This window comes from Adelges cooleyi, unplaced genomic scaffold (assembly GCF_023614345.1).
Source record: "Adelges cooleyi isolate 19-005CV unplaced genomic scaffold, UGA_ACOO_1.1 ACOO_flye_CR_arks_rails_tigmint_CR_PRNA_21, whole genome shotgun sequence".
NCBI classification, from domain to species: domain Eukaryota; kingdom Metazoa; phylum Arthropoda; class Insecta; order Hemiptera; family Adelgidae; genus Adelges; species Adelges cooleyi.
The window spans coordinates 2,019,967-2,034,427 of record NW_026095871.1 but is presented as its reverse complement, the minus strand read 5'-3'; the positions used below and the strand labels follow the sequence as shown (position 1 = coordinate 2,034,427).

The following is a 14,461-nucleotide window of genomic DNA, read 5'->3' as shown; positions in this document are numbered from 1 at the left end:
GTACAACGTCATACTATCGAAAACAATTATATTGAATTAGCTTTTCCTGAAAAACCCTTACTTTGGTTTTTTAAATTTAGGATTTTATGTTTTACTCGTGGGAATATTGGTTGAGAAATAAAAAAAATGATTACATGTTTATTTTTTTTTGCATTTTCTCATATAAAATAAGATGACACTCGAAATGGTATTTGTTTATTTATTTATTCCAACGTTCGGTAAGAGCAGGTAAACCGTAAAATAGAGAATTAAAAAAAATAATTGTTTTTTTTTTCAACTGAAAACTATTGAAACAGGTCGCTTGCAATAAATGGCTAATGGTAATGTTTGCTATTTTATTAAATATTTTGAGACTACTTGTATAAATCTCAAGATGAATGGACTTTCGACACATATTTTATGTTGTTATATTATGTATATGAATTTAGTGGGCTATCATCCCATATTAATTTTAATAATCTTGGTAACATGTCTATGGAAATATGTCTCTATTAGCTATAAACAATTTATACGAAGTTATAGTGTTGATTAGGTGCAATGGTTATCGTTTGAGCTGTTATTGTGGTGAAAACAAAGCTCGGGTATAGTACATAATAATGTCAGGAAAGTTGCTTTTTGAAAAAAAACTATTACATAAATAGTAACAATTAATTAATTGATACAAATCACTGTTTTTAGTTACTTTTTTAGCAGTTGATAAACGCTTGAAGCTATAAAAATTAAAACGTTAACCATCAAATAAAAACACAATGAAGCAAAGCGGGCAAGTTCCTCTTTTTATCTAGGTAATTAAAGCTTAATTGATTTCAAAAAAACTAACATAGTTAAGGGAAAATGTAAAAAAATGTTTTTAGAATAAAAATAAATATACAGGGTTCCGTAACGTAACGAAATATAACGTTCTAAACTCAATTATTTCGTTCACCAAAATAAAATTCACAGAACATAACATAATATTAGGATATGTTTGGTGAACGTTTTAATGAATAACGTTTCACATTTTTTTTGGTCCGAGAACGTTATAATGAATAACGTTATAACTTTATTTGCTCCGAGAACGATATACCGAATAACGTTTTTAGTTTATTTCTTCCGGGACGTTATAACGAAAAACGTTATCATTTGTTTTACCCCGGGAATGTTAAAACGAATTTTACTAAGTTAGGTGAGGTTAGCAAAAATAGTGATCTAAAACTAGTTATCGACCAATCAAAATGTTTACTACAAAACAAATGTATACTTAATCACATTTCAGAATAATTTCAGCATTTGCAAATAAACGTTATCGAAAAAGTAACTTTGAACATTCTAACTTGTTAATCCAATCAAATATAATGTTATTATCTGTGCACAATATAACGATTTCTTACTACTCCTCAACACTGGATGTATTTAGTATTTACAGGGTGTTCGCGACTGTTGTGTCCTAACTACGTAGAAACTAACATGTGCGTCAGAATTAATGTTTAAATCAATAAAATCAATATTTTAATCGCATGCGGGTGAGCTATGTATAAAAAGTAATTAACATTAATATTGGCAAGCAATGCGTTTTTATTTAAAACCAATATTCGCAACAAAAAAAAAAAATTATTTATTTATTTTTATTGAAATTGTATCTATTTTACAATTTATCTAAAATAAACGTTTAACAGACGAATAGTATTATTTCTGACGTACCGCTTTTGATTTTGATTCAGAAAAAATAGGTTTGACTGTACAGAGGGTCCATCGAGACGCGTTTTATAATTCATTTTTTCGTTAAAATAATATATTTTTCATTTGAATATGTATACATTCTAGCCATTTTTTTCACATTTCTGGTATTGAAAAATTAAAAGGAAAAAAATGGGGCTTTGTAGATTCGTTCCTTGAACAAATCAGTGTTGGAATTTGTACGAGTGGTTTTCGATAGAAATGTGGAGGCACCTCAAAAACCGTTGTCTAAAACTAAGCTGTCGACGGGCTACTGATAATGAAGCCGCTCTCGTGCGAGTCAAGTCATGCACGTGGCGTGGTCGTTTAAGTCTTCGCATCGCGCGGTTCACCTTTAAAAGCGGCGGCCAATATTATAGGGGACAATATACTTCTTAGTACCTATGAAGTGTGTGTCGAGAAGAAAGTGAAACTAGATCGACCGCTTGTCGATGAGATCATAAGCCGAGTGCGCGGCGCAGCTTAATCGCACGAAAACAACTCCGGAAACGCGTTACGTCGCCCATCGCCGGTGTCCCCACAGGAGGACAGCCGAATACGCGTCAACTGGTTTGATGTCTTTCGCGTCCCACCAAATCGTAACCGCCTAACGCCGATATCCGTACGGCTAATCCTATCGGAACGACCGTTGATAGTGACGCCGAAGTTGTCGGGACGCAAGTGTATATAACGGCTAACAGATCCCGGCAAACGCATCAGTCGCTTCCGTTCGAGCTTCAGTGAACACACACACACACACACATAAACTCGCAAAAAAACTACACAGAAAACATGGCGTACAAGGTAAGGATTAAAAAACATTTTTATCGTTTTAAACGTACCGTTAGAGACTAATGAAACTCATTTTATTGATACAAATTTATTTTTTCTATAGATGTTCTCTACCGGTTTGGTATTCGCTTTGGCCGGTATGTGCATGTGCCAGGCTGCGTCCAACACGCCTTCCCAATACCAATCACTGCAGGCTGTGTCGCAGTCTTCGTTCCAGTCCGGTCCGGCCGTTGTGCCTCAAACCCGTCTGGAGGACATCGAACGTGACTCATCGAAACCATCACAAGCCTCTATCAAATCCGCCGGCCCGTCGCCGGCTGCGTCCCCGTTGCAAGCCCAACAACAGCCGGCCGCCGGCCAAGTGTTGGCGTACCCACAACAACAGTACTTCGTCCAACCGTACCAAGGGCAACAACAACAGTACTTGGCTCAACAATACCCGGCACCGTTCGACTACTCTGGCGTGCAGTACATGTTCATCAACCCGACTGCGTACAACCAAGCCTACCAGCCATACTATGTGCAAACCGCTCAACCGTCCGCCGTCCCTCAGTACGTAACCAAGTCGCAAAACGGTTCTCCAGCGGCGTCTTCCCAGTCCACTTCCGCCGCCTCACCTACCAGCAACCAAGGACCGGTCGAGTTCAAACAACAGTTCGCTTCCACTCAGGGCGCGCCCGCCGCCGCCGCCGCTCCGTCTTTGGCCGGATACAAACAAGTACAATACGTCGAAGCCGCCCCGGCCCCGGCCTTCCAATACGTCCCGCAGCCGGCCGTCAACCCCGCTGAATTCGCCTACGTTACCCGTCACCCGTCCACCGCCCAATTCAAGACGTCAGCCCCGACCGCCGCCGCCGCTCAACCGCAATTCCAGTACGCCGCCATCCCGCAGCAATTCCAACAGCCGCAGTTCTACTTCAACGTCCCACAACAGCAAACGTACAGCGCGGTCCCACAACAACAAACGTTTAGCGCCGTCCCACAACAACAAACGTTCAGCGCCATCCCACAACAACAAACGTTCAGCGCCGTACCGGTCGAGCAGACCCGCGTTCAACCGTCGGTGAAAAGCCAGTTCTCGTCCGGAATCAAATCCACCACTGCATCGCCGACCAAGGGATCCGATTTCGCTTACAAATTCGAGTCTTCGCCGCCTCAGTCTCAATCTTCCAACACCGGAGCTTACAGCACTCTGAGATTTTAAATGACTCCTACGGTGCCATAACATAATGTGATTGCTGCCATCATATAATTGTGTGATTCTAGCGCGTTTTTTTTTTTGTTGCGAATCCATTTATTTATTTTCGCAGTCTATTCCTAATGGTTTAGCACGAAAAACGCGCATTGTACAAAACACTTATTATTATTATTATTATTGTTTATTTGTTGTCTATTTTGTATCTTCTACTTATATATTGTAATATATAATATTGTGATTAGTTTTAGGTCAATTTGAATAAAATTTGAAACATTTTTATTTAAAACGATTTTATTTTAAACGATCATTGCTCGTTCCAACAAGCCGACGCCTTATAATGTTGATTACCTCTAAGAAATGTGTATTTTGATGAAAGTTATTTTAATTAGATTGCTTATTTAGATGTTTCGGGAAAGTATGATATGTAAGGATGTTTTTTCAAGTATACGAAAACGGGATTAAATTTATAAATAAATCGCACTTCTTACGCAATATATCATCCAGTGAAAGTAAGTGGAAACTTAAAAAGCAATAATAACAAATAACAAAAATCTCAATTGATTACAAAATAAATGTTATTGATTGCTTATACATGTCTTAATATACAATACAAATTGTTTAAATATTAGTATATGAAGAGTACATACTATATATATATTATATCAGTCATATTTTTCAAAATGTTTAAAAAAGATTTATTTAGTTTTGAAATAGTATTCCATTTTTACTAAATTGTCATTTGTTTTGTGTATAAGTACTCTTTATAGATTTTTCATAGAGCTCTGAGTTAGACAAATGCCTTATGAGTTGTTTACTTTTAATGCTGTATTAGCTGTTTATTTATATTGGGCAATCATTTATATTACTTCTGGAATATGACAGAATGAATTGCGTCAACATATCATTAGAAAGTCGTTTTATTTCGATATAAAACGTATTACTACGTCTGTCTTTAAAACACATAAATTATATTATTTTTTAACGCCAAATAAAGTATACGTTTAAAGTTTTAAGAAAATGTTTTATGTTGATAAACATTTGATTTACTTAACTAACATAATCGTGTATGTGTATGATGATAGGAAATTATTTTTTTCACTATCCTTGGACAGATTAGCATCACCCATTTGTAATTTCTAGCTCCACGTCCGTTTTCTTTTATGATTCAAACACATCTCGTGACGCGTTTTCCAATGCGACATTCATTTGCATTCAACAATAAGTCGCATGAGATGTTATTTGTATTGTTCGATTAAGCAAATGTACATAAAAATATAATACATTTACAAACCACAATACATTAATAAGTATTAATATATTTTTTCTTTTTTTTCGTTTTTCAGTCTTGATTTTAAATATTTAAATATAAATCGGTCATGTACTAATTGGATTTGACACTTGACTATGAATTTTAAACAAGATAAAAAATTAATATGTTATAATTATCAATAATTTGCATACGGTATTTAGCGTTCAAATAATATGTGAAAAACGATTCGTGTATTAAAACTGTGAAAAAAATAAGTTTTATATAATTTACACATTTTAAAACTAATAAAATATGCATACAAATAAAAACAAATTTCTATTGCGGTGGCCGAAAGTTCGCGAAACCGGTCAATATTTTTTAGTATGATAATGTTACGATTGAAAATGTACTGTAAACACTTGTGTTACGGTTTTGTATTAATGATTAACGTTATTGATTTTTTTAAAGCAAAATAACTTTCACATTCAGAGTACAGTTGGCATGTATTATTCTGTCTTCTTTTATATTTTCAACATAATTACACAAACGGCTTTGATGAAAAATAAAATAATATTGGTAATTATCAATCAATAGGAATTAGGAAAGAAGAACAAATTGTGTATGATATTATTATTCAACGTTCTCATATCATTGTGGCCTATAGTAAATTAAAATTCAACCACGTGCAAGCAACGGGCGCGGTTAAATAACCGGCGTGAGGAAATTTTTTAATTTAACTGAAAACACAGCCGTTGTTATCAGACTTGTGGGCCACGCGCGTAATATGTACTCTAAAAAATGAAAAATTATAACATTTGTCGCCAATAACAGACCAGATTACGTTTTTTTCCTCGGGCCGTGTACGGTGTGCATTGTGCAACAAGTTAATAAACGATAAGTATAAGAAAAAGAAATAAAAAAAAAAGTAACGGATGACGGTTACACTCGGACATGACAAAATATCTATTGGAGTCCATCAGTCGTATACCTAATATATGAAACACAGTACACTTTCCCCGCCGGATTGTTCTCATATATTATTTTATTATACAATAGTTTGTGTAAATTCAGACGTTTTTAATGATTCCTCATTCAGCGCGCAGAAAAATATAGAATAATAGTAATAATAACGACGGCCAGTTAATAACATAATATAAAATTTCAGCGAAAGTTAAAAATGTTAAAAATATTATATTATACATTTTCTTAGCTCTAAGACGCGTGTGGCACATTATTCCGTTTTTCGTCTACCGTATATTATCATTATAACCATTTATGATATAGTACATCAGCAGCATACACGTGTTATTATATTATTGTATGTTCCATACTTCGAGTATTGCAAACTAATAAAATGTATTAAACACATAATGAGTGTATGTTATTTCGCAGTTGACCTGATTACTACAGCTGTACTGTGCCTACTCTATTATACCTTTAATACATAATAAAACACGAGTTGCTTCAGCCGTTTACGATTTGACGCTCGAGAGATCATTAATTACAACGTCCGCTAACGAGCGTCTGTTAAAATTAAATTAACATAACGCTAAACATGAAACACAAAGTCGGGAAACTGAAAGTTTGGCTGTGTAGTTACAAACTTCGACACTAAAAACATGACTAATATAGACATTAATCGTATAGTTTAAAATTGTATTATTTTAATTGTATAGTTTTAACAAACAGATAAGAACAAACGTTCTTATACGATTAGTTGGAGAAACGATTTGACGTACTACTATAAATTTCCAGCCACAAAGATGGACTCGGATCAGCAGAAGGGGGCTGCTAGGCTACAATAACCTTTCTCGATTTAATATTAGATTGTTGTCTTTGATGAGAAAACGAGGATATGTGTGATAAATTATAATTGAACCGTAACTGCGGTAAAGGATTAAAACTATTCAGGAGAAAACAACCGAATAACCGATGCTTATATTAGTTTTTTATTGTACGTATGAAGTGAACAATATTTTTTAAAACTTATAATTTTATATTAATGACAAATTTTACTTTGGTCATCAACATCGCAAACAAAATATTTATAAAAAGGTGATTATTGCAATCTGCCCAAACAAGGACTACTGTGAACTTTAAATTTATATCTATACTTGAATTTCATAAAAAATAAACCTTAAATAAATATTAAGTACTGACTAAAAAACGCTTCTATGTTTTACCCAAGATTATTATATCAAAATGCAAGATCATCCTAATAGTCTCATCGCTCAGCTACATTCCAAAACACTTACTGACAACACATGCAGGCGCCCGAACCGCTTTTGACCCAGAGATATACTCAGCGTTCAGTTGTAATAACTCACAATCTTAATTTAAGTACATTCCATGTTCAGGTGACCTACTGAGCACCTATTTTTTCACACCTGATCTCTGTCATTTGCTTTGTTCACGAGATCAGATATACTTATTGTACATGTATGTAATCTACATTGTAAATTGTACAATTAATAATCGTCTTTAAATAAAGAAAGTACTGACTACTGGATATAGTCGCAAAACCAAAACGGAAAACCACGCCGTATCAATTATTATAGCATTATGATTTTTCACTTTCTAACATGTGTGCTCACTGTTGTTAATTGATATCGGTCCATTCAGTATCTGCTTTGCTGTTTTTCTTCAGTTTAAATGAATTAATACAGCTGATACTGCAATATTGCTTACTATTAACTAAATATGTATTATTTGTTTTTAGCTTCCCCACGAATTGTATTAGTAGCATTAATAATCGTTAATTGACTTCGTTAAAAAAAAAAAATAACTAATTAATTAAAATAAAAATCTTAAGTAGTACACGCTAAATCTACTAAATTCGCCGTAGCGTCACTGATTCGCAGTCGAAAACCAAGTAACGTTAACATTTTTGGGTTGGTAAGTCTTGTACCTTGTTGTCTTTTCAAGTATGTTTTTGAACTTAAGGTCTCAAAAGTTAGACTGAAGGTAGGAATACCAAAACTAACAACACATAAAATTAACACAGTAACAATAATGTGTTGTCCTAATAGTGATTTTTACAGATTTGCTGATTTTTTTGTCTTATAATAATTTGGATAGGTCTGTGGCCGTCCCGACCGTGTGAGATGCAAAACTTTCCAAAGGAGAGTATTTATTTGTACTTTATAGATTTCTAAGATCTCACCCTCGCATCAACCTTGATGCTTCTTCATAACCATAATATTGAATTCGGCTTATAAATAAAGACAATATTATGAGCCAGATGCTCAGCCATCAATTAACCGGTCTACCACTTACAAATGTAGGATAAATTTAAAAAGTAAGATACATTCTGTATAGTCGATTCGTTAGCTGTAGCTCTACACATTATGCCATAATATAATGGACTATTCTTGTTTGGCCATATCAAAATATGTGTGTAGGTAATTAAAAAAATAACGATCAAAAACTTATTACGTTAAATATTACCAGGTGTATTTTTTTTACCGCTTTAACCATATCTGCAGATTTGTTTCGGTGTGTTTGCATGAGAGTGATTTATTACTTTCAAATTTAACGTCAACTCCAAACCCGGGCAGCGCACTTCTGATGTAGTAAAATAGACACTGGTGACTTTCTTAGTTACTAAAATTATTATTATTATGGCGATATTGATGGAAACTGGTATATCTGTTAATTGATTAAATATTGTTCGACCTGTTATAATATTTTTTCTGACAGTAATTAAAACCGTCAAGACAAGATTTTATCGCGGGTTTACTGCTTTTTGATTAGGCCATTAAAATAACATATTTATTATGATAAAGAGGTTTTTTAATTTTTCAGCCAGACCCGCTGCCGTGGACATCTAAAACTGCAAGAAGACTACAAAATATAATTATTACTAACCGATCATAATATTAATATTGTGCAGTTGTCGACGATTGTGTTATCTATGTTGTACTATTACCGTTGCATTTGCGCTTCGCGGGCCAATTAGAAACGGTCAGGAAGGCAAAACCGCGCACATAAATAATAATAATAATATTATCATATAGTTCCCCACAACAATGGGTTTGGTCATCAAGATCTTTGCAGGAGGCGGCGCCTGTGGATTGTTTTTTAAAATAATTTTTTTTTTTACTTTCCTTTATCGTTTAATTAGCTTTTACTCGATATTTGTTTTAATTCAACCGGCTACCAAATGTGTGTTCGCTTTACATTATCGCATTGTGAGATGAGTTTTCCACTTTCTGTCTGTCCACCACCACATCGTCTTCGCGCAATTATTCCGCTTTCTTGATGCGGAACTGCCCCGCCGTGTTTCGGATGGAGCTGACCAAACCGTCGGCCGAAACATTCTTCAGTCGTTCCATCGCGATTTTCCGACACGAACCCGCTCGCCAATCCGCACCAACACGACCGTTTCGATTTAGTTTCGTTTTCATACCGACTCACTGTTGAGGTACCATGACATAGTGTTTGTGCGCGGACATAGTTCATATTATTACAATACATATATTGTGCTTTTAACCATTTTTCGGTTGACGCTTAGTCGAAGAATACACACACCACCGTACAACTACGACGACGGCGCAATGGCCAAATTCTACTGCTTGGTAATTTTTTACAACGATAATACTTTTTTTATTGCCGTCTGTCATCATATACCACGCGATAATACCCATCATGTTTGTTTACTCTAAATTATTTGGAGTATTACAGTTGACGAGGAAGTCAGACCCTCGCATACAGTAGGATATAGAATGATAACTTGATTAATCGACTAGAAAATTATATTTCTTATAAGATAATTGGTGCGTGAACAAGTAACATGAATGAGTATTAAAGAACAAACTAAAGCTGCCGTCAAAACATGTTTCAGCAGTTCACTTTCCACGTAGACACTTACAATTAATAATTGCATAACGAAAATAATCTATTTTTAAATTATTTTATAACCGTATTTAATTATAACAGCATAATAATATGGTGGCAGATATGAACGGGTTTTTACAGAGAAACGGATATTAGACACGATGGCACTTTTTAAATAATATGTTTTTTGGTTTTTAGATTATTTTGTGCTTTGCCGTCCAACTGGCGTTGGCCGAAGACCGGATATCCGTAGACACGGTCGGCACGGTCGGTACGATAACCGCCACCGCGGGCTACTCGATAGCCGACAGCCTCCACTCGGCGACCTCTTCCGGATTGACGTCGGAGTTGGACTTTCCGGGCGGACACCTCACCTCCACCAGCAAAGAGGCGTCCACTTCCGGCGAGGCTTACACGGTCGGCGGTTCTGACCAGCGGAACTCGCAGAGCTTAGCGTTGCGGTCCAGACAAGCTCGGGGCAAGCCGCAAACCCAGTGGCGGCCGCCAAACAGTGGCAGCGAAGAGGACAAGGACCAAGGAGGCGCCAGCAGCTATCCGCTGAACGAACAGCTGTACAGCGTGAAACCGCAAACGTTCGACCCTCCGCCGCCTTCGCAACTATCCAACGGCAAACCGGTCGACGACAGCGAGGAAAAATCGTCGGTGCCGGCCGTTACATACGGCAAGAAAATGCACAAGGACAACGAGCACGACGACAGGCCAACGTTCGGCAGCAGCGACTGGTCCGAGGAGGTGCGCATGAAGTTCGACGCCGACAAGCCGACGAGGTCGCGCAAAAAGAACAGATACCAGCAGGATAGCAGCCAGGAAAAGAGGAAACCGCTGCCCAAGAAGCTGGCCGGCGACAGCGGAAGCGGCAGTACCGACGGCGGCGGCAGTGGCGGCAGTAGCAGCGGCAGCAGCAGTGACCACAAGGACGGCTGGCAGGAAGTAAGTCCCAACTTGGAGATCGCCACGGGATACGTCACCACAGTACAGGATCATGATTCCTCACAGGAGTCCACCAGTAGTTCAGGTAAGCAATAACGACATTCCGAATTTTGATGTTTGAAAATCTATCTTAAGTTATTTAACATTTGAAGGCAATCCAAATGTTTTTGTATCAGGCCAGATAAAATGTGTATGAAGGTGTATACAATAATACAACAAAACTTTTAAAAAATTATTTAGGGTTTTGCACGGTGCATTAACTCATTAATTTAACTCGAAGGATAAAAAATTAAAAATATTTTTTCAAGTGCAAATTTAAACACGTTAATGTATGTGCATTATGTTTATGATTAAGATATTACTATAATTAGTTAAGCTAAAATACAAAAAAAAAATACTCTGGCGTATCAACGCATCAATGCCCAGAATTATTTTATTAAATGTTTTGATTAGAAATCTATTAACCTCAATCTTAATATTATTTGTTACATTAAATAATTGCCGAGAGAACATTAGATTTCTTAGAATTTACTAAAACTGTATAGTCATGAAGATTCGTTTCATCGAGATTACCTGATACAAACTTCAAATTACTTTCACTTATTATAAACTTGTATTCTTTATCTTTAAATATCCTAAAATAACTTTAAACCTACAAAATAGCGAGCTGATAATTAGTTTCCAAACTTTAAAACGATTAAAGGGAGAAGTACCACTTAGGCTAATTATTATTATTCCTTTAAAGAATGTTGCATTGTAATTATTAAGTAAATTATAGTATTTTAGTATTTCAATGGATGCTTCCCAGAAATTACTATACAAAAAAGTTAAAAGCTTCGCATCGAAGCCTAAATGTACTTAACATCCATAAGTATTAGGCATGAGCGTTTAACTGCATTCATAAAATTAATAAATGTAATTATAAAAAATGTATAATATATGATGCCATTCAAAACTTAAAAAATCATAACTATCGTAACATCGAAAAATCTTTTTAATTTCCTACACAAAATAGTTTGTGACCATGGTACGTTTCTAATTCCTATTCAACAAAATTTGTCGACTAGGTTTTATTGTTTTTTTTTTTTTAATGACTTTTAAACTTTGGCGGAATGGAACGTTAAAATGGGTTCAAGAAGACTCATTTATGCACATATGCATATAGCTAATAAACAAAATAAGTAAATTGTAGGTATATAATTTTTTTTATAAAATATACACATTAAGTGATAAAAATACCAGATCTACAATTAATAAATTCCGTATTTACTTCAATAGAAACATAAATCATACTTATCATTTCTTTTTTTAACTAAAAACTTGAGATAGAATTTCTAAATACTATTGCTTATCATACGAAAATAAAATAAATAATAATACTTAAATATTACTATTAAATTAATTTTTTCGAGTAAAAAAAACAAGCATTACCAAAAAATAGATCACTCCTGAATTTTCGTCTTGTGTAATAGGCAAATTTCCGTAATGCAAATAACATGAAACAAGTATCTATTATGAGGTACTAAAACTACTAAGGAACTAAATATAATACTATTGTTGAAAATACAGTTTTACTTTCTTTCTTTTTTTGAACGAAACCGTTAAATTAAGTGTTAAGATCCTGTTTTAAAAGCGGCATAGTATATTAAATAATACACCTGCTTCCTGTGGTCGATCATTATGCCCAGGTCCTTGGGAAAATTAAAAAAACAATTCTACTTATTAGTTAACACGAAGTAGGTATTATATTATCACAAAATACTGAAGACTATATTGGTTCTTTAATTATTTGAATCTGTATTGTCCAATGTATGAATTCATATTAGTATACTTCATAAAATTCAAGACCAGTTATCACCAAAATACAATTTATTCATTGTCATTTGCGGTGCCAGAAATGTTTTCATTAGGACAACACAGATAACTGAGTAGATGAATCTTGAAAACAACAGCAACTAGAAGTATATAATGCATAATTTGTATAAAGTATATATATACACACATATAAATATATATAATTATAATTATTCTATTTAAACTTGATATGTGTGGTCTAGTAGTAAATATTTATATATTTATTTATTACAAAATGTGCACACTATGCAGTTTTTTGAACTAAGATAATATTCACATGTGAAAACAAAATTAAGTTTACTTTTATTTGTTAACTCTGAATGATTGTGATCTACACTAGGTAATCACGAGCGTGTATAATTGCTGGTCGTTAAAATAAAGAACGCAAACGCCTAACGAGAGAAAGTGTGTTTTTTAATCGTTGATTTTCATACCTATGGTCGTTTGTTTTCAGAGTCTTACAAAACCCATACGACACCGTATGAGCATCATCACACGGAAAGCATTTCCAGCATAGAACACACGGCCCCGGCGGAACCGCAGAACTTCAACCACAAACAAGTGTTGTCGAAAATGAACCACTTCGATTTCAGCAACGCCGTGTCGCAAGTGAGCAAGACGCCCCGGGAAAAACGGCTCAACTATCAACCGAGCTCGCCGCCGCCGCCACCGTCCAGGTACCCCTACAGCGGACACCAGTCGCCGCTGCAGTCCATCGTGCCGTCGTCCGTGTCGCCCATCAAGTCCGTGAAAATCGAACAGCCCAACTACCACAGTATCGTCGTGCCTATACCGTTCACGCACCAGATGTACGCGGCCATGACGGACGCCGGCGCGTTCGGCCACCATCAATACCCACAGCTGCAGTCCACGTCGTCAAGCACGGTACACCAGGCGATGATGTCGCTGCCGGTCGTGCACAACGTGTTCTTCAAGACGGACGAGAATGGCGCCGGCAAGACGATGCCGGCCATCGTCATCCCGCTCAAACCGGAATACTTGCAGCACCTGCAGCAGCAACAGCAGTACTCGTCGCTGGAGTCAGACTCGCCAAGCCTGCGTCCATCGACCAGCGGCAAGTTGCCGTTCCAGGGACAACAACAACAACACCTGCAGTCGTCCGCTTACAGCGGTCAGCAACAGCAACAGTCGTCCGGCAACAAACAAAAACAGTCGAAACCCAAGAAACCCGTGTTCGTCAAGCCCGAAGAAGGCCGTGTCAAGCAACCGTTCAGTCTACAACAGCATTCCTACTATAATCCGTACGCGGCTGCGGCAGCGGCCGCTGCGGCTGCCGGCCACCATCAGCACCCGCACCACCAGCAACAGCAATCACAACAGCAGCAGTACCACGAGTCGGCCGACGACAACCGGTACGCGCAATCGTCGGGCGCGCCCATCCAGTCCACCGTCCATCCGTACGCTCATTCGGTGATCGTCAAGCGGCCGCAGGCTTACGGCTACGTGTCGCCTGCCGTCAACAAATTCAGAGGACCGTCGGCCGACGACACGGTACAACTGCAACTGCAGGCACAACTGCAACAACCGCAAATGCCTCAAATGCCATTTAAGGCCGCGTACCACGGTAACTACGCGTACCTGACCGGCGGCCCGGAAGAGGATTACCCGTACCGGCCCATCTATAAAGACGTGAAGAAGCGCAACGACGTGATGGTCGTCAGATCGGCGGCCGCTTAGAAACATTTGAGAGACCCAAAAGGCTTACACTAATTAACTGTATACGAGTAACTTTTGTTTTTGTTTCTTTGTGTATTATTTTATTTTATACAAATATTTTAGTACGTTAAATTAACTAATTTATAAGTAAGTATAAACTTATATATACATATATATATATATATATATTAAACTTGGCCATCGCAAAA

At 36.7% G+C, this 14,461-nt stretch overlaps 2 protein-coding genes across 2 annotated transcripts; both read left to right on the top strand.

Moving 5' to 3' along the window:
• Positions 1-2,354: 2,354 nt before the first annotated feature.
• On the top strand, positions 2,355-3,971 carry LOC126834486 (uncharacterized). The gene is made up of 2 exons (XM_050566434.1): positions 2,355-2,499; positions 2,591-3,971. Exons 1-2 carry the CDS (start codon positions 2,488-2,490, stop codon positions 3,689-3,691), a joined length of 1,113 nt encoding a protein of 370 aa, XP_050422391.1. The 5' UTR covers positions 2,355-2,487; the 3' UTR covers positions 3,692-3,971.
• Positions 3,972-9,264: 5,293 nt separating this feature from the next.
• LOC126834480 (bromodomain-containing protein 4-like) lies at positions 9,265-14,461 on the top strand. Its single transcript, XM_050566418.1, has 3 exons — positions 9,265-9,511; positions 9,969-10,806; positions 13,030-14,461. Exons 1-3 carry the CDS (start codon positions 9,491-9,493, stop codon positions 14,271-14,273), a joined length of 2,103 nt encoding a protein of 700 aa, XP_050422375.1. The 5' UTR covers positions 9,265-9,490; the 3' UTR covers positions 14,274-14,461.